The sequence below is a fragment of the Miniopterus natalensis genome, chromosome 7 (genome assembly GCF_054644295.1).
Source record: "Miniopterus natalensis isolate mMinNat1 chromosome 7, mMinNat1.hap1, whole genome shotgun sequence".
In the NCBI taxonomy this organism is placed as follows: domain Eukaryota; kingdom Metazoa; phylum Chordata; class Mammalia; order Chiroptera; family Miniopteridae; genus Miniopterus; species Miniopterus natalensis.
The window spans coordinates 17,293,884-17,314,694 of NC_142087.1; the positions used below are offsets into that span (position 1 = coordinate 17,293,884).

The following is a 20,811-nucleotide window of genomic DNA, read 5'->3' on the forward strand; positions in this document are numbered from 1 at the left end:
GCTCTTCATCATTCTGCCCTGGAGAAGGCTCTGTCATATAAGGGCAATCCAGAGTAGCCTTTCTACTGTTTCTTACAGTGTGCTTTAAAGATTTTTCATTTGTTAGCCTAATGATGTTAATTTTTCTCATTTTGTTTCTGCTGTTATAACTGTTGTCTGCTTCACCTTTTAAAATTTTAGGCCATGCTCAATTGGTTGGAGTGTCATCCCATACACTGAAAGGTCATGGGTTCAGTTCCAAGTCAGGACACATACCTAGGTTGTGGGTTTGATCCCCAGGAGCATGCAGAAGGCACCTAGTCGATGTTTCTCTCTTTCTCTCTCTCTTTCCCTCTGTCCCCCTCTCCCTCTTTTAAAAAAAAAAAAAAAAAAAAAAGCAGCTTGATTATAATGTGCTTAAGTGTGGGTCTTTTTTGTGTTCATCTTGGAGTTTGTTGAACTTTATAGGTATATAGATTAATCATTTTATTCAAATTTGGTGAAGTTTTCGGCCATTATTTCTTTAAATGTGTATTCTGCCATTTCTCACTTTCCTTCTGGGACTCCCATTATATGTATGTTGAATGTCCCACAAGTCTAGTGAGTTTTTCATTTCATTTATTGTATTTTTCAACTCTAGAATTTCCATTTAGATATTCTTCATCATTTATATCTCCTTATTGATATTCTCTATCTCTTGAGTCATTGATGTCATATTTTCATTTAATTTTTTTTATATATAGGTTTGTTTGTTTTTTAGTTCTTTGAGTATAATAACTACTGTGAATAACTACTTTGAGTATAATAACTACTGAATCCAACATGTGGGCCCCCTCAGAGAGTTTTTTTGTTTTTTTATACCCATATATATTTTATTTTATTTTTATTTTTTTATTGTTGACAGTATTACAGATGTCCCCCAATTCCCCACCCCTTTTCCTCCCTCCACCCAGCCCCCACGCCACCTTAGGCCTTCACCACATTATTGTCTGTGTCCATGGGCTATGCATATATGCATATACGTTTTTTGGTTAATCTCAGAGATAGTTTTGATTGATTGTTTTGTTTCCACTGTATGGATCACATTTTTTGTTTCTTTGCATAGCTTGTAATATTTTGTTGAAAACTAAACATTTTAGGCAATATATTGTAACAGGTCTGGATTCTGATTCCCATACCATCACTACCAGCTGTTGTTTTTGTTGTTTGTTTAGTGTCTTGCCTAGATTAATTCTGTGGTGTCTGTCTGACTGCTCATTTTCTTGTCTAGCTGTTTTTTCTTGTTTTTATTTTTCAGCCTGACTTCCTAGGGATTGACTCTAGGCCAGTGTTGCTTAGTAATCAGCCAATGATTGGTCAGTGGTTTTGCTTAAACAATTTAAGCTAGTAAGGATTCCACTCTTTGCTGATAGATCTGTTTGTGATTTGGGGAATGTATGCAAATCCCAGGAAGTTTACAAGTCTGCTCTGGCTTTTATTTTCTATGTTTTCAAGGCCTCATGTTCAGCCAGGAACAAATAGATCGGTAGGGCCTTTTCCATTATCTTCTGAGCTGCTTGCAGCCTTGTTCAAGCACAGCATTCCAAACCACCAGAGATAATGTGAAATTATTAAGGTACACACTTTCGTCAGCATATCTCTGAAGGGGAATTGGGCTTGACTTAAAACACTGAAAATCTTGACACTGGACCCAAGGAGGATATTCACTTCTGACATCAGCCAATAAAGTCTCCCACTGAAAGACAACTAAAGAGTATATAGTAAGGACCAAACAAGATGATGAAGAAATACTGAGCAGAAAATAAGAGATGAATAGAGTTCAGAGAGATGAACTGAGCTGCTTCAGCCTGTGGGAGTTTCCTCATCCAGTTGATGCAGCTGAGAGGTGCAGCTGAGCTTTCTACTGACTCTTCCAGGCTGAAGGGATAGAAACCAGAGATTTATTTTGTACATAGTACATGTCAGATATTTCTGAAAGAATGTATAAATGGGTAGGATGGTTTATGAATCATTACACAGTTTTAATTAAGGAGACTTTATTCTTTTAAAATTATACACATTTATTTTTAATATTTAAGAGCATGTAGAATTATGTGTTTAATTTTAAAAGATGTTCACTTACCCTGACACTAAAATATTCAAGGGAATTATGCTTAAAGTCACCGTGTTATCATGAGAACTTTTTAATACAGTTCTATAAAGAGTAGGTGGATTATTGGAATTATTCTGGTTAGGACAGCCGGGATGAAAGGTTAGAATTTGGAAGGGAAAGGTAAAGAATGTTTTTTGAGATCTTGAAAAATAATTTCTTATAGGACCTTCGATATATAAGATTTGTCTGAAGATTGTAAATAGTATATCATGCCTTTGTTTACATAAGGTTTCAGTAAACTACTCTCCCTTTTTTGTTTTTTCTTTTAGCACCATGTATATATTTGGTGGCTTCAATAGTCTCCTCCTCAGTGACATCCTGGTATTTACCTCGGAACGGTGTGAAGCACACTGGAGTGAAGCTGCTTGTCTAGCAGCAGGACCTGGCATCCAGTGTGTGTGGGACACCACGTCATCTCAGTGTATCTCCTGGGAGTTGGCAACAGAAGCACAAGAAGAAAAGTTAAAATCAGAATGTTTTTCCAAAAGAAGTATGTTTTTTCTCTTTTTAAAATTTAATTAATTTGAGATCTCATTTTATCTTAATCATGAAGACACTTAGCATATGTATACTTTTTAGGTTCGTGTTATTAGCCAAAAAATATTCAGTAATAACTTATGCAAAGGCTTTATGAAAAATTGGTTTATAAACATCTTTACAGTGGGTGGGAACATGCCATGTGGCTCTTACAAGCTATTTGGAGTCATAGAGACAAAAACCTCTTCGGCATTTCGTAGACTTTGTATACCAACTCCAGAACCTGGCTGCAGTTGGTATGAAGAAATTCAGTCTGGTGATTTCTTTTGTGTTGATGGAAATGTTCTGTATCTGCACCATCCCAATATGGTAGCTACTAGTCACATATGGCTATAGAGCACTTTGAAATGAGACTGGTATGACCGAAGAACTGAGATTTTTATTTTAACTAACTTAAATTAAAAACTACATGTGGCTAGTGGCTATCATATTGCATTATGCAGTTCTCATGTTAAGGATGAGACGAAGTGGGCCAACCCAGAAAAGCTATGTTGGGGTGATTGTTCTCGTGGATAGGCAAAGTTGCTATCTTTGCAAAGTCCTGTTCTTTTCTAGCTTCTCAGTTGGGCACATCAGTGATATCAAGACAAACACTTGCTTGATGATAAGTAGTGATCCCTGCTTCTAGAACTACTTCTTATGCTTTTCAAGCTTTTTTCATCTTGCCAACTTAGCTTCTTACCCTTTTGCTTTGACATTTAGCACAATGCGAAGTAATATGTGAGAAAGTCCATTAAGAGTAAGAAAAATGTGTGTGCAGAATATTTGTTCACTTCCATTAATTTAAAGTATGTTGACTGAATTTCTTAACCATTAGAGTTGGTATAGCAGTTGCCGTGAGCGTTATGGTAGGTAGAGTCATCTTTCACTCTGAAGCTGAATATAAATCCGCAGTAAGAACCTTCCAGGTTCACTGTGTGCTGGTGAGTGCTGGAGAACTGAGATGACCAGAACCTGGTAGGGTTAGTCCCTGTCTCCTAAAAGGGATAAAATCAGTGACATAGTTATTTTTTAACCAAATTTTAAAAGTTCAAAATAAAGGTGAAAATTTATAGGAAATAATATTCACTTACCTTAGGTGGTTCAGTATGACATCATCTTATGTTAACTCATCTCAAATGTCACCTCCCTGGTTCACTCTGCTTTCTGTTTGGGTTCAGTCCTTGGGGTGATGACCAGAGCAAGAAGAACAACCTAAGGAGCAGGATGCTGGAGTCTTTGTGAGGGTGGGCCCTCCCTTTTCTTATCCATGGAGTCTACCATATGCTATTTCCATGAGTGATTGAACAGATGAGGCAATATGATTATGCAGCTTCTCTTTTTTGCTGACCTTGACCTATCTAGGGTCAATAGGAGATGTAACAGGTCTGTAGTAGCCTAGAAATTCTCAGAATTACACTCTTGGATTTACATATGTGTACAAAGTGCAGCTCAGCCTAGTGCCTCCTTTGGGGTTCTATGGTGCTGCTTACTTCCTGTGCCCAGAATAGCCTTGTGTTTATAGCTGGAGGAATGGCTTGGTTTCCTACCTTTCTTAGTTTGGCTCCAGGGAAGCTCTTGGTGTTCATTCTATTGCTAATTGATATTTTTCTTGGGGAGAAAAATATTAAAAGAACCACAGCTACTTCCATTGTATCTCGCTATTGTTGAATTAAATTAGCCTCTCTTCTTTTTTCCCACTTTCTGTGTACTTTTGTTGGGGGAGTGGGTACAAAATTGTGCTTTTTCAGATTGTTTACTTTTTTCTGAACTCACGGATATATTTTCCTGCCAGTTACACCCCTCATTTTATTTCCCATCACTTGTTACATTTTTTTAAATCTCAGTCTCAGATTGCGCTGAATAGCAGCTGTAATTGCCTGTGACTTTTCTGAGCAGAAGCTGTCACAGTTGATGAGTTTTTCTTCTCTTCATAGCTCTTGACCATGACAGATGTGACCAACACACGGATTGTTACAGCTGCACAGCCAACACCAATGACTGCCACTGGTGCAATGACTATTGTGTCCCTAGGAACCACAGCTGCACGGAAGGCCAGGTGAGGGGCCATTTCTCAAGGATTTCAGAGGATGGAAAATTTTGGAGTGGGGTTATGTGTGGATTATAGTGTGAATGGTATAAAAACTGGCCCAGAGTTTTTTTTAAAACCTGAGTGTAGACTTGGATTTTATTATTGCTCGGGTTTTCTTTTAGGAAGGGATGCTCTCTGCATTCTAATTCCAAAGGTCCTTGTCACATGTGGTGTTTTAGAAAAATGAAGGACTAGTGTTTTGAGTACTCCCCACTCCCTAGCATGGCTGTGGCTAAGTATTAGAGCCTTGGTATGAGGCTTGGTGAGCTCTACCTGTGCAAAGTTTTGGAAGCAAGTTAAGACTTGAGACTAAAAGTGAGCCAGGTGTGTAGTAGCCACACTAAATTGTGGAAATAATAGGCTAAAATCTTCTTGTCTAATGTTATATCTTGGTTTAGCATAATTAATGCTTACCATTTGTAATTTTTTATTTAGGTTATAAGGCAACAAAGATGACGACTTAGCTTTTATAGTCTTTGACAGTTTATAAGACATTATTTGTCAGTCTATAAAGCCGTTCACAAAATATAAAACTTTTAGCCTGTTGGGGAGGCATTTGAAAAGAATTATGTTTAACGTCCCCATTTTACAGATGAGCAGGTTGAAGCATGGTATTTAAGACTGCACTGCTTCCTTGCTGGGTAAAGGCATGTCCTTGAGCAGAACCTTTCACTAAAGTATTTTCACTATAGTACAGCTTCATATGCACCTTATTTATCCATTTGCAGTTTGCCTCTTTAATTCAATTTTTAATATCCTGTTTGTCCTTACCATGAGTTCTCTCTATGGATATAAAAGGAAAGTTTTTGTCCACTGTGTTCTAGATCTCCATTTCCAGGTATGAGAACTGCCCCAAGGATAACCCCATGTACTACTGTAACAAGAAGACCAGCTGCAGGAGCTGTGCCCTGGACCAGAACTGCCAGTGGGAGCCTCGGAATCAGGAGTGCATTGCCCTGCCTGGTAGGCCTTACAGGGGCATCTTCGTGTGTGTGTGGGTAGGTGGGTCCAAAGACTACACAAATGCCTCTGGTACTGTACAGTCTTTTTTTTTTTTTTTAATATACCTTTATTGATTTCAGAGAGAGGAAAGGAGACGGAGAGAGAAAGATAGAAACATCAATGATGAGAGAGTCATTGATCGGCTGCCTCCTGCACACCCCTGACTGGGGATCGAGCCCTCAACCCGGGCATGTGCCCTCAACCCGGGCATGTGCCCTGACCGGGCATCGAACCCTTATCACCTGGATCCTAGGTCGATGCTCAACTGCTGAGCCACGCCCAGTCAGGCGTGATACTGTACAGCCTTAATCAAACCCAGCAGGGGATAGAGACAAGCTCAGTTCATCCATTTATCCCCCATACCACTATTGTGGTTGCTGTTTTTTTACTTAAAAAAAAATTTGTTTTTCCAAGTTAAAAGTATGTATTTAATGTATTTTGGTTGGCTTGGGATTTTCATGGTGGTTATTATTTTTTAAAACAAAAATACAGTTTTTAAGTTTGCTCCTACTGTTCTTTGAAACTAAGTGAAACGTCATCTGATGCTCTGTATAATCAAATGACAGCTTGGCTCTGTATCATTGAGCCCACTCCATTGTTTTAACCCTGCTCTTCTGGGAATAGAATGCAGCAGTCTCAGCAGTCAGTCTGCTGGGCACCTAATGAAGAGTACTTCTTATTGACTACAGGGATTAGATTGTTAGCACCTTCTGACAAGGAGAGGAGAGATGCCTGTGTCCACAGCACCTCCTGGGGTGCTCTCCAACCCCAAATACCTTAATTTATGACACTTCTGAGGTTTGGGATGATGAGCCAGGGGGAGCATGAGGCCAGCCAGCCATGACTAAAACTGAATAATATATTTGCTCAACCAAGATATTCAGGAAGGGGGACTTCTGTGGCTCTGCCCAACATCTGAGGCATGTACAGGGCAGTTGGCTCTACCAGATCCCTTGTGAATGTCCTTTGGAAGTAGTTGATTCAGCTTGCATGAGTGGGCTTGTTCTTTTTCTCATTGCATCTCAAACTTTAATGCACAGCAAAATACCTGCGGATCTTGCTATAAGTCAGATTCTGGGACAAATATGGGGTGGGGCCCAGAATCTACATTTGAATAAGTGGTGACACTGATGCCACACTTTGAGAACAAGTGTTTTATCTGCTCTTAAATTCCCTGACCCAAGGTACTTTTCACTTATCTCACTGGCTGTTAATGACCATTGTTGATGGTGTCTCCAGGATACTTTGGTTCTAGTGAAGTTGCTTTGCTCACTGTTTTCCAGGAAGTATTCACAGCTTCTGAGCAGTTCTTTGGGTGGGTTGAGGGCAATCACAGTAGCAGATTACAGGCTTGCCTTGTGTGCTACAGCTGTATCACTCTGGGGTCCCCCCCAAAAGGATCTTTTTACTTTACTTTTGAAATAATTTGTGCACTTGATTTTACCTTCCACTTGATGTGAAAACAGTGCAGCTTTTGAAGACTGTAGACTGTTCAGTCACCAGCTCATTTCCATTCTTGGAGTTTTTAACCCCATCCTTCCAATATCCATATTCATTTTTCCACTCTTTACTTAAATTTTAGTCTTGTTTTTAATTGTTTTTCAAAAGGAGATTTATAAAATCCAACACTGGCACTAAACAAGTGTTTTCTTCTAAGACACAGGAGGGTTGACCTCTATTTTTTGAGATCCAGGAAATACCACCGATTTTTTAAAAGCATTTTTTAAATTCCTTATTCTGTGTTTGGTCCTTAGTAATGTGTCTGATACTCTCACTACATCCTAAGGAAGTACCTGGAATTCAAATCACAAAAACCACTTAGGTTTTCGATAATTCGAACTGGTAATAAAGTAATTTTGTGTGATTTCTAAAACTGTGTTTTTTTCTTTTCTTTCTCCCCCTCCTTTACAAAAGAAAATATCTGTGGCAGTGGCTGGCATTTGGTCGTAAACATGTGCTTGAAAATTACTACTGCCAGGGAGACCTATGACAATGCTAAATTGTCCTGTAGGAACCACAATGCCCTTTTGGCTTCTCTTACAACCCAGAAGAAGATAGACTTTGTCCTTAAGCAGCTGCGAATAATGCAGTCATCACAGAGCATGGTGAGTTAAAATCCTCAAAACTTAAGTTCCTAGTATCCACTGTGTGCTGAGGGCATGAACACAGCTTACCTGCAAGATGCTTGGCAGAAGGAGTGATGTGTAACACATTGGAACTGCACTGTCAAATTTTCTTTCTTTAATACTTCTCTCTTATCTTAACATTTTTATCACTTTATTAGTCATATCTATTAAATTGTCTTTGAATAAGTACATGTGTATTGAATAGTAATGTGTGTATATATGCATATATCCTTGTGACAGCAGTAGGTGATTTTTTATCTGTTTGATCCCTAGGTTCTGCTGTGGGGGGAGGGGAATGTCACCACTACTTAAATAGGCTGAATTAAGCCACCCGAGTCTCAGATTTCAGGTATTATTACAGGGTGTAATATGATTTAATGTTCATCACCCAAGAAATGTACATTTGTTTGCATCTTCCTTAGGCCTGGCCAGCCCAGAAGGAGAAGGTACCTTCTTGTCAAGAGTTTCTATAAGCACAGAAAGGCCTCAAGTTTTCTTCCCATCTTCTCAGTGCTCTGAGGTGGCTTGTAGCTGACATTCCACAATCACATTTAGTCTTTTTGAGTCCAAAGTCTTAGACTGTGGTTCTGTCTTAAGTAGATACTCACAAGGCAAGGCTCTTAACAGTGTTGGCTTTGGTACAGAGCAGTTTGGGGGAATGCTCTTCTCATCAAGCAGGGAGAAGCAGTAGGCAGTACTTCCTTGGGTGCAGCCTTCTTCAGGTGAGAACATGCATGTGGTCTGGGTCCTGGCTACATGTGGCCCCTAGATACCACCTAGAGGGCCTTTCCACAACTGGTGGGAGGTACCCTATATTTTACTTTTCTCTATTTAGTTTTTTTTTGTCCATTGAAACTTTGGTGTGGTGTGGATACTCAAACATTGGTAATAAATCATAAATGTGGTTACCTCGGGGAACACTGTGGCCACATTTGACATTTTATGTCTTAAAAGCTTTTTCAAATTCATAATCTCCATTAGAGACTGTTCATGTTGTTTGTTTCTCTTCACCTCACCCCCAAATATGGGCCTCTGCAGTGTTCTGCCCTTAGTTGTCAGCTGATCTTACTTATAGTCACTCCTCAGAAAATTGATGGCTTATAGTTTTGCTCATTTCCAATGACTCCCAATTCCACATGTCTCAAAGAATAGCTGGTTAGAAGAGTTCTTCTATCCCAGCTGGCCACAGATATCCTATCTTCTGGTCCTTCTTCTCTCTTCCTCAGGTTTTCTAGCTCTAGGAGGTTTGGGGTAGTCAGTTAGCTGGGACTACCTTTATACAACAGGAATTCACAGTCCTGTGTTAAGCTCTTAAGTCTAGACTGAGAGCCCAGGCTTGTATGGAAAATCAAGTAAGAGTACCCAACCTAGCCTTTAGGGCAGAGGCTGGCTGATAGATAGCCAGAAAGAGGTAACCCCTGAAGATGAGAAGGTGTAAACTGGGAAGGTAACTAGGAAAGGGCTCTCTGTGCTTTGCTACCCACACATGCAAGATGCAGAGGTGAGCTGCAGGCTGGGTGAAAGGGAATTGCTGTAGCTGGGTCTTATGAGGAATCAAGACCAAATCCTAAGAGGCCTTGTTTACAGTGCTAATTGGTTTGAGTTTTATCAGGAAAGCAAAGGGAAGTCATTGAAAGACTTTTAAAAAGCATTAACTCTCTTTCCTTAAAAAAGTAATACATATTTCAAAGGAAATTTAGAAAATAGTAACATTAAAAATAAAATAAATATGACTCATTACAACTAAAAGTAACTGCTTTTGGGTATGTTTATTTCTTTTAGGTCTTTTAATAGGCATGCATAGTTTTTTCCTCTCAAAAATGGAAATACATTATATATTTTGTTTTATAACTGCCAAAATTAGGACTGTCTTTCATTTCTGGGCTAAACTTTGTACTTTTACTTTTAAAGAATTTTTTAATGCAATGGGAAGGAAATGTCAGTAGAGCAGCAGAGACTCTCCCAGGGGTTTACTGTCCCATTCTTCCCTATAAAATTTAGTGCCAGCCAATACCCCCCGCTGAAGGTGGGAATCTCCAATCATGTGAACTAACCATTGCCCCAGAATAGGCTTAGTTAGTGATTCTGAGGATAGACATATAACTGATATTTCAGAAACATTGGCAAGATGATTTTGTGTATGAATAGACATTTAAACCAAGTTTGGGGGTGGCCATCTCTTCAGAGCATGTCATAGGATGTGGAAATTTTGGACCTTGGTTATTGTTTTGCCATTAATCTTTCTGAAGTTTTTGATATATTGTATTCGCTGAGCTATATGTTTGTCCTTTGTAAAATGGCCATATTGAAGTGCCAAGCATGATATGTAACAAAAATGATGGTCTGTCCTCATCTGTAATGGCTGAGTCAGTGGATAGGGAGGTTTTCCTGTATCTTTGGGGTAATTATCATCTCATGGTTTTTATCTAGAAGCCTGTTTTGGTCAAGACATAGATTATATTCATAGCTGTGTCTCTTTTGCCTGTAGACCAAGGTGACCTTGACGCCATGGGTTGGTCTTCGGAAGATCAATGTATCCTATTGGTGCTGGGAAGATATGTCCCCATTCACAAATAGTTCACTACAGTGGATGCCGTTTGAGCCCAGTGATGCTGGATTCTGTGGAATCCTGTCAGAACCCAGTACTCGGGGCCTGAAGGCTGCAACCTGCATCAACCCACTCAATGGTAGTGTCTGTGAAAGGCAGGGTAAGTATATGGGGAATTAGGCATTCGTAGTATTGATATATGTGAAATATTCATGAAAAACAGAGTATTGATTTCAAGCATATGAAGTAGACTACAACCCACAATTTTAAAAGCAGAATGAAGTAGTCTCTGGTTCTGAATAGTATGACCGATAAGCCTAAACAAAAATAACTAACACTAATCAAAGAACCTAATCTTGTAATTAACAATGAGATTGATTGGTTTGTTGATCACAAAAAGTATTGAGACTTGTTCTAAAAGGTAAATTCCTTGGTGTCAGCAGAGAAATGCTGTGGAAGAAAGATCCAAAAATGCAAATAAAAGCAAAGGAAAGATCAGAACTGACAATGGGGGACACAAGGGACAGTGGACAGAAAGATTGTGTCAGTGGTGAGAAAAATGATGAATGCAGTTCTGTGACAGAAAACACAAACAAACCTGATGTGCTAAAGCTATGCTTGAGTGCTGAAGGAACAAACACTTCGAGTAGCTTCATGGGTTTGAATCTCCTTTGGGCTAAATTTAGGCTTCTTAAAGGCAGGCACAGGGGCAGCACCTGCAGCATACAGACAAGCCCAAGACAAGCGCCCTCCTCCTGCAGAGGGACTCACAAGTAATAGGTAGAATTTTCTGGGCACTTTTGGGAGACTGGACTCCATCGAAATCATGTCTCATTTTAGGAAGGTACCGTAATTTACACAGAGGTGTAGAAGAGAATTTATAACACTAGAAGTCACCTTAAAGTATGATTTCTCAGCTTCCTGTGGGGGAGCTTTGTAGCCATTTTGGATCCTGCGTGCTTTAGGGTATTTAATGAATTCTGTGGTCCTACAATTTTTCATATTTAGGTGGGTTGTAAAAACCCTGAAGTTCATCTTGAAACCCCTACTTGAATAGAAAGATTAGCTTGTTCCCACATGTCTGTCCTTAATGCTTTTTGGTAAAGAAAAACACCTTTTTCCCCCAAGTGTATAAATATACTTGACTAAACAGTACATGGTGACTCTAACGTTTTCTGTTTTCGCCTTCATTTAGTACAGTCCACTGAATTGATTTCATGACAGACTAGTGGGTCAGAACCCACACTGAAAAGCCTTTGACCTTAGCTGACCTGGTGGGAGCTCTAAGTGTCTCTCTTGGGTTTACTTCCCAGCAAACCACAGCAGCAAGCAATGCCGGATGCCTTGTGCCTTGAGGACAGCGTGTGGAGAGTGCACCAGTGGCAGCTCCGAGTGCATGTGGTGCAGCAACATGAAGCAGTGTGTGGACTCCAATGCCTACGTGGCCTCCTTCCCTTATGGACAGTGTATGGAGTGGTATACCATGAGCAGCTGTCCCCGTAAGTGAAAAGTGAGCTCTGGGCACTAATAACTGCCCTGTGTATGGGTGACAACTCCTGCTGTGAGGCAGTGCTGTCAACCTCTGAACCTTTTAGGGACAAGACTGGACTTGACCTTCAGCTCGGGTCTGTAATAGACTGTCTGATGAGAACGTTCATATAGAATGAAGCACAATGACACAAGTAAATAAATGTCAGATAGATCACAGAGTAGAGAAATGACTGCTCAACTTCATTCAGTATTATATTGCTTCATCCTGTATGGTCTCCACATACTCTTAACTCATAAAGTAAGTGCTTTCTAGTAGGTGACCTCTAAGGTCCCTTCTGTGTACAACATCCTGGGATTGAGAGAGTAGAGGAGTCCCTGTTACAGGTAGAGCAAGATGGGTTCTTCAAATTGTTATGCTATTTAAACAGCCACAATAGAATAGGAATTTTTTAAAAATATTTTTTTTATTGATTTATAAGAGGAAGAGAGAGGGAGAGAGAGAGAGAAACATCAATGATGCGAGAGTCATTTATTGGCTGCCTCCTGCACACCCCCTGCCGGGAATCGAGCCCACAACCCTGGCATGTGCCCTGACTGGGAATCAAACTTCGATCTTCTGGATCATAGGTCGACGCTCAACCACTGAGCCACACCGGCTGGGCTAGAATAGGAATTTTGACTCAACAGAAGTTGAAAAGTCTGTTAAAGAAAAAGGTAATTTAAATACAGTGAATTCAGATCTATAGGAGTTGGTGAATTGCAACTTATGTTTTTTTAACAGCTGAAAATTGTTCAGGCTACTGTACCTGTAGTCATTGCTTGGAGCAACCAGGCTGCGGCTGGTGTACTGATCCCAGCAATACTGGCAAAGGGAAATGCATAGAGGGCTCCTATAAAGGACCAGTGAAGATGCCTTCTCAGGCCCCTATAGGAAATTTCTACCCACAGCCTCTTCTCAATTCCAGCATGTGTTTGGAGGACAGCAGATACAACTGGTCTTTCATTCATTGTCCAGGTAAGATGTCTTGTATATCCAAAATCAAGTGTTCCACTACCTATTTGCAAAGAATAAAACCTTGAAAGCTACATTCCTTATATGAATTTTCTTTAAGAAAAAAATATAACATCATTTTTGGAGAAATAGTTTTACATGAAAAATATTTTTATTATCAATTAATGAAAATAATAAGAATTACAAGTGAGTTGTTTTGCTAACATTCATTACAAAAGTAATGAAATAAGATAAAATAAAAACTGGAATTCCTCTTCTCATTTGTCAGAGAGGTAAAAACTTTTAACAGTTTGATATAGATATCTCTAGACATACCAACGTACATTTTTAAAACTAAAAAGTATGCCCTGGCCAGTGTGGCTCAGTGATTAGAGCGTCGGCCTGCGCACCTAAGGGTCCAGGGTTCTATTCCAGGTCAAGGCTAGTACCTGGGTTGCAGGTTAGATCCTGGTCGACACGTGCATACAGGAGGCAACCAATTGGATGTGTCTCTCACATCCGTGTTTCTCTCTCTCTCTTCCTCCCTCCCTCCTTCCTTCTACTTGCTCTAAAAATCAGTAGAAAAAAATGTTCTCAGGTAAGGATTAAAAAAAACACCTAAAAAATACTATGCATATGATATAGTTCTACAGTTTGCTTTTTACTTAAAAATACATCTTGGCAGTTGTTAGGAGAAAAATAAAAAATAAGGTCTCCAGCCAACCTAGAAATTTCTCTCCACAAATTTAGAAATGAAAGAAAAGGTTTATTATTGATAAACTTTAAGCAGACTGTGATGTACATCCCAGGCAACCAACTAATGAGATTGCAAAGACAAAACGAAGTCTCACCCTTTTAAATAAATAGCCAAGCAGATACAATTCATTATATACATGTTCACAAGGTAAATGATAATTGGTCTTCATGAGAGAGGACTTGATGACATGGTTTGCTGTACATTTTATCATAGTTCATCTTGAATTTACCTGGTAATTGAGGTGGCTGCCTGTGTTAGGTAATTGCCTTTATCCAAGAAAAAAAGAAACCATCTTGTAACTTAATGGCAAGCAGGTGGTTGCAGCTTGGCACAGTGCACCTAGGCTAAGTACCCGAAATGACTGGGAGATGGGGTGCTATCTTCCTTGATGTTTTCATTCTAAAGAGATGGCTCCCAGGCCCTTAAGAAAAACATTCTTGGATTGTAGTGCTGACAAGAGGCTTATTTAGGTTTAAAAAATATTTATAGGCATATCAAAGGAACAGAGGAAGGATTTATAAATACAGGTTTTCTTAATGAAATGCTGTAAGAAAAGGGAGAAGGGGAAAAGGTCTCTTTCCCTTTTGGCCAGAGGAAAAATCGGGCTTCCCTCCCTCCTTTTCCCCCTCCCCCCCCTCCCTCCCTCCCTCCCTCTCCTTCTTCCTCCCCTTCTTCCCTCTTTTCCCTTTCCATCCTTCCCTTTCTTTCCTTCTCCCCCTCCTTCCCTCCCCTCTATCCCTTCCAGTGGTTGGTGCAAGAAGGAATATACCATGAGCTGGCCTAAAAGCCTGAGCCTAGTAGACCTACTGGGGAGGCTGCCCTAAGACACTAACCCTGAGAAATTGGCCTTTGATTCAGACTTTCAGTAAATACTCAAGAATGTGCTGATAGGCCTCCAGAACAGTTGGCAGAGGCTAGGCAGGTACAGAGAACCCCCAGGAGATCAGTGGGTGAGGAGGACTCCAAGAGCTTCTCAGACAGTGCCACTGACGAGAGGGCTCTGAGTTCTGTAATTGAAAGACCAGTGTAAACAATAACAGGCAAGACAGACTGGAGAAAAAATATCTGCAGTGATATATCCAACGATTCCAGAGTATGCAAACCTCCTCCCTCCAGGAAAAAAAGCTAAATATCAACCCAACAGAAGAAGTGGGCAAAAGATGCATAGAAGTAGCTGCACCATTTTGCATTCTCACTAACAATGTAAAAAGGCTCAGATTTCTTCATCCTCACCAATACTGTGTTTATCTTTTTTATTATCGCTGTTCTGGTTTATCAGAAATTTCCCTAATAACTAATGAAGTTGAGCATCTTATTGGCCATTTGTATATCATCTTTAGAATAATGTTTATTCAGAGTTTTTGCCCAGTTTTAAATTGCATTGTCTTTTTATTATTGACCTATAAGAGTTCTTTATGAATCCTAGATAGAAGTCCCTAATTGAATATATAATTTGCAATATTTTCTTCCATTCTTTTTTCTTTCTTGATAGTATCTTTTGAAATATAAAAGTTTAAAATTTTGTAAATTCAGTGTGTTTTATGTCATGCTTACGGTGTTGTATCTAAGAAATCAGTACCTTAACTAACCCGGGATCACAAAGGTTTACTCTGACTGTCCTTACGTCCGTATCACTGTTTGATTACTGTAGCTTTGTAGTAAGTTTTGAAATGGGGAAGTCTGTCCTCCAACTTTGTTCTTATTTTCTAGGTTATTATGACTATTCTGGGTTTCTGGCATTTCCATATGAATTTTAGGATTAGCTTGTCAATTTTGGCAACATCAATAAAAAAAGATTGCATTGAAGCTATAGCCCAATTTGGGATGTATTGCCATGTAAGGATTTATGAACCCGGAATGTTTTTCTAATTTTTTAGTTCTTTACTTTCTTTTAGCAATGTTTTATAGTTTGCAGTGTACACACCTTGTACTTATTTTGTTATATTTACTATACAGAGTATTTTATTTTTCTTAAAATGGAATTATCATCTTAATTTCATTTTCTGATTGCTCGTTGCTAATATGTAGGAATATAACTAATTTTTGGCAGGTTTTTTTTTTTTTTTAAATATATCTTTATTGATCTCAGAGAGAGGAAAGGAGAGGGAGAGAGAGAGATAGAAACATCAATGATGAGAGAGTCATTGATTGAGCCCGCAACCTGGGCATGTGCCCTGACCGGGAATCGAACCCTGATCGCCTGGATCCTAGGTCGACGCTCAACCGCTGAGCCAAGCCCAGCCGGGCTAAGTAATTTTTGTATGTTGATCTTGTGTCACGCAACCTTGCTGAAATTATTATTTCTGTTAGTTTTTGTAAAATTTATTAATTTTTATTATTTTTAATTTATCTTTGCTGTTGAAAGTATTACAGATGCCCTTTTCTGTTAGTTTTTTAGTGTATTTATTCCTTTTTTTTTTTTAATATATCTTTATATTTTTTTAATATATCAGAGAGAGGAAAGGAGAGGGAGAGAGACAGAAACATCAATGATGAGAGAGTCATCGATCAAGCCCACAACCGGGCATGTGCCCTGACCGGGAATCGAACCTTGATTGCCTGAATCCCAGGTCGACGCTCAACCACTGAGCCACGGCCGGCCGGGCTAGTGTATTTCTTAGGGTTTTCTACGTACAGGGTCATGTTGTCTGCTAAGAGAGACAGTTTACTTTTCCAATCTGGATACCCTTTTTTAAATTTATTTTTGGGGGCTTACTAGCATGACTAGAAACTCTAATACAATGTTGAATAAAAGTGGTGGGGGTGGACATCATTGTCTTGTTCCTAATCTTAGTGGGAAAGAATTCAGTCTTTCTCCATTAAGTTTGATGTTGACTTAAAATTTTTTGTACATGCCCTTTATCAGGTGGAGAGATTTTTCTTCTATTTCTAGCTTCTTGAGGGTTTTTGTCATGAATGGGTGCTAGATTTTATCAAATGTCTTTTTTGTATCTATTGCGATGATGATGTGGGTTTTGTTCTTTCATGTGTTAATACTACCTATTATGTTAATTCAGTTAAGGATATTAAACCAGCCTTGCATTTTTGGAATAAAGCCATTTGCTCATGTTGTATAATGGTTGCTGGGTTCAGTTTGCTAGTTGGGAACTTGTGTCTATTCATGAGGGATATAGTTCTGTTCTATAGTTTTCTTTCTTGTGATGACTGGCTTTGGTATCAGGCTAGTATTAGCTTCATAGAGTGGGTTGGGAGGTATTCCCTCCTTTTCTATTTAATGAGAGTTTGCAAAGGATAGGCATAAATTCTTTAAGTGTTGATAGAATTCATCAGTGGACTTTTCTTTGTGGGAAGATCTTTGATTATTAATTTAATCTCGTCATTAATAATAGGTCTATTCAGATTTTCTGTTTCTGCTCAAGTCAGTTTTGATAATGGAAGGCTGATGATGGGATTTGAGCATCAGTGGATATTAAAGGAGGACTAGAGATATGGTTACTTATCTTCACAGGAACAACATGTATATTGCACACATCTAAAGTAATTTTGGTGCAGTCCTAACGGATGTGGTCATTTTTCAGTTCTTCAGCTGCAGTCTGTGTAGAACAACAAATACCTATGGGCAGGCAGGGAACAGGTGGTAAGCAGACAGGTACAAGGCTGTGGAAAGTTCCTGAGGGAGTAAAAACTGTATCATGCTGATCAAGCGAGAAAGGTCTGCAAAAGTTGCTAAAAGAATAAATCTTAAATATTCTCATACACACAAAAAAAATGGTAATTATGCGATGTGATCCAGGTTATAGCTAATGCTATGGTGGTAATCATTTGGTAATATATAAGTGTATCAAATCAGCATACGGTACACCTTAGGCTTACACAGTGTTATATGTCACTTATATCTCAATAAAACTGTTTACTGTGGGGCAGGCTGTGTGCTATGGGATGCCCCCTCGAAGTCTGCAGGGCACAGCTGCACAGCTGTACTGAGCAGTCCTGAGAGGTCCAGACTTCCTAGTTGTAAAGTCTTGTATGCATCAAGGATCTTACTAGTTCCACTTATGGAAATGTTTATATATAAAGATGATTACTTTTCTGAAAATGAAAAATTGAAAGCAAACTAAATATCAGAGTGTAAGGGAATGGTTAAATAACTGTTATGCTTCATAGAAATCATTATGCCATTTAAAGTTTTGTCTATGATAGATGAAATAATGTAAAATAATTATAATATAAGTTTTAAAATCAAAAGTGAATATTACAATGGACAGAACTGTGTAAAACTGTATTTTAAAAATTCTGGTGAAATTATATATGATTTTCCTGCCTTCCTTATATTTTTCAAATTTAACTACCATAAGCATACATTATTTTTACAATGAATAGCAACAAAAATTGCTGTTTTAATGGCTGTGGACTTTCTTGTGGTGTTATATTTCTGATTTTCATGCACTAGCTCTTTTTTGATATTTTAATTTTTCCAAACTAGTTTTCAGTGGGCCAATTTTGATGATTTAGTGGCAGTAAGGAACCTTGATAGTTGCAAATAAATCTTCTGGAACTTACTCCACCCAGTTGTACAATGGGATAAAAAGATTTTTTTTCTTTTCTTTCAGCATGCCAGTGCAATGGCCACAGCAAATGCATTAATCAGAGTATCTGTGAGAAGTGTGAGAACCTGACCACGGGCAAACATTGTGACACCTGCATATCTGGCTTCTATGGTGATCCCACCAATGGGGGGAAATGTCAGTGTAAGTCAAATCCTCCATCAGGGTTACTGACTGCAACCCAGGTGTAACACAGTGCTTCTTTTTGACTTGAATATCTAAGGATAGAAGCCACTTGGTTTTGAATATTGCATTTCTTAAGTCAAACTTGTCAACAGCTCAGCTAAGTCTGGGAGAAAGTGAGTTGAGCTGCCAAGTGTCAGAGTAGCCAGTTAAAGCAACAAACCAAAAATGAAAGAATTAAACTTTTAATCACTTGCTGCGATGGTATAAGAAAAAGGCTTAAAGTGGAGAAAGCACTGATTCCCCTTGTTCCATGTGCCCTCCTGGAATGGCACACTGGTTGAGCATCACGTGGATAAGCACAGAGGTGGGGGTCTTCTCACTGTTGAGGGAGCCCAGATAAAAGGCTCAGCAAAAGCTTCTTATGGACCCTGGAGTGGGAGGGAGGGTGAAGGGGAAGGACTGGGCATGGGAAAGCACTGGGGGCTGAGAGTGGGGAAAGTGTCTTCAAGGTTTTCCCCTCTTCCCCTAAAAGGAAGCTCAGCAGAGGCCTGAAGATAACTTCTGGCCAAGGCCTCACTCAGATAAAGAGACCTAGGAATGAAGGCATATGAAGTTGGAATGCAAATATGTGAAAGAGGTGGCTAACGGAGGGGTTTCTGACACCTTGGCTGCAACTTCTCTGAGACTTCCTCCCAGGCTGGCGTGGGGAGGGCAGCTTTCCCTGTAAGGCCTACAGGGAAAGCTGTGGTTGGAACAAAATCACATGTAGGTTTATAACCAGAAACCGGACTCCTCAGTACTTCTAGCATATTTTAAATATTTAAATAGTCCCATGTTTTCTATACATGTCAAATAGATTCCTGTAAGCAATAGGATATTTTATTGTTAGAACGTAAATTGTGTTTTATAAATGACCAGTGATATCAATGAACCGATCTTTATCTTTGGTTTGTTCTAGTTTCCAATGGGAAGGACCCTTAAGGGTTTTTTATGTATATAATTTTTAAAAAATTAAATTTATTGGGGTTACAGTGGTTAATATAAACATAGGTTTCAGGTGTGGGTTTCTATATTACAAGATCTGTATATTGCTCTGTGTGCCTACCACCCAAAGTCATATCTTCTCCCATTACCACCCTTCAGGTTCGGAGCAGGAAAATAAATAAGAAAATAAAATCTTTAGCTCCTCCCCAAATTCTGCCTCCAAGCTCCGTAGCATGGCCCTTGAGAAAGGTCTGATCTCAGAGCAGCCAGGAGAGAACTGTGTTCCAGCAGTATATCCTTTAACTTCTCTGGGGTTTAGTTTCCTTATCTGGAAAATGGGGATATTAGGGTGGTGGTTGAAGTGAAAGCAGTCAGAGGAGTGCATGACACATAGTAGATACGAGCAATTACTATTACTCTTGTGATGTCATTCCTGCCACTCTTAAATAAAATTTCTTGCTGAGATGAAAAGATATTCAGTAAAAATATTTTTCCACTTCTGTGAATAGGCACCATCCATTTGACAGTAATCAGAGTACCTAACCTTACTGATAATTGTCTACAAGGCATTGTGCTCGCACCCACCCGAGACATAGGTGCTTTTATTATCTTCATGATCAAGGAACCTGCCTAACTTCTCACTGCGAGATGTGGCCATGTTGGGAACCACATCTAGGGTGTGTGGCTTTAATTACTGGGCCTGGTTGTGCCTCCAAGTGCCTACTGACAGCCAAGTCAGCTGGGTCTGTGCCTTGTTGTCTTTATCCCCATATCTGCATCTGCCATCTGCCGTCCCACTCGGTAACAGGGACCTGAGTACTATTGTCCAGAACTTAGAACTAACATAATTTTTTTAGAGTATCCACAATAGAAAGCATTTTAAAATACTGTTAGTGGCACCAGGTCTTTTATGTTTTCCTCTGAGAATTGTATAGTCCTTAAGGATAATAGCCATGATTTATTGAATGCTTACTGCGTTTCATTCATGTATTATCTCATTTAATTCTCACAATAACCCTATGAGATAGGTACTGTTATTTTCCCCATCATGTAGATGAGGAAACAGAGACTTAGAGGAGTTAAATAGCATGCCCAAAGTTACAAAGGAGCTAAGTAGAGGGGACTGAATTCAAACCCAGACAATCTGACTTCAGGCCTTTGCTTTTTATTAATACACTGCACCCTGTCTCCATACTCAGCTGAGCCAAGAGTTGAACACTCATGTTTCTGAATGTTCATCTAGTCTCTTAACTGCTTTACTATTCTGTTTCATATGTTTCTTTAGGTGATTTTTTTTTCTCTGCAAGATTTATTTTAAAAGTACACCTATCTCCAGCCTAATATCTTTTTTTTTTTTTAATGTATCTTTATTGATTTCAGAGAGAGGAAATGAGAGGGAGAGAGAGAGATAGAAACATCAATGATGAGAGAGTCATTGATCAGCTGCTTCCTGCACGCCCCCAACTGGGGATTGAGCCCACA

At 39.3% G+C, this 20,811-nt stretch overlaps 1 protein-coding gene across 3 annotated transcripts in view; it reads left to right on the forward strand.

Annotated features, from left to right (window-relative positions):
- Positions 1-20,811, forward strand: part of ATRN (attractin) — a 109,492-nt gene that overhangs the window by 45,643 nt on the left and 43,038 nt on the right. For 2 of the 3 annotated variants that reach the window (XM_087818846.1, XM_016212080.2), the window contains exons 12-19: positions 2,401-2,621; positions 4,585-4,706; positions 5,564-5,702; positions 7,656-7,846; positions 10,356-10,575; positions 11,729-11,914; positions 12,688-12,921; positions 18,226-18,363. In XM_087818846.1, the coding sequence (XP_087674972.1) occupies positions 2,401-2,621; positions 4,585-4,706; positions 5,564-5,702; positions 7,656-7,846; positions 10,356-10,575; positions 11,729-11,914; positions 12,688-12,921; positions 18,226-18,363 (1,451 nt within the window). The remainder of the gene's footprint in view (positions 1-2,400; positions 2,622-4,584; positions 4,707-5,563; positions 5,703-7,655; positions 7,847-10,355; positions 10,576-11,728; positions 11,915-12,687; positions 12,922-18,225; positions 18,364-20,811) is intronic. The other variant, XM_087818845.1, reaches the window with a different exon arrangement.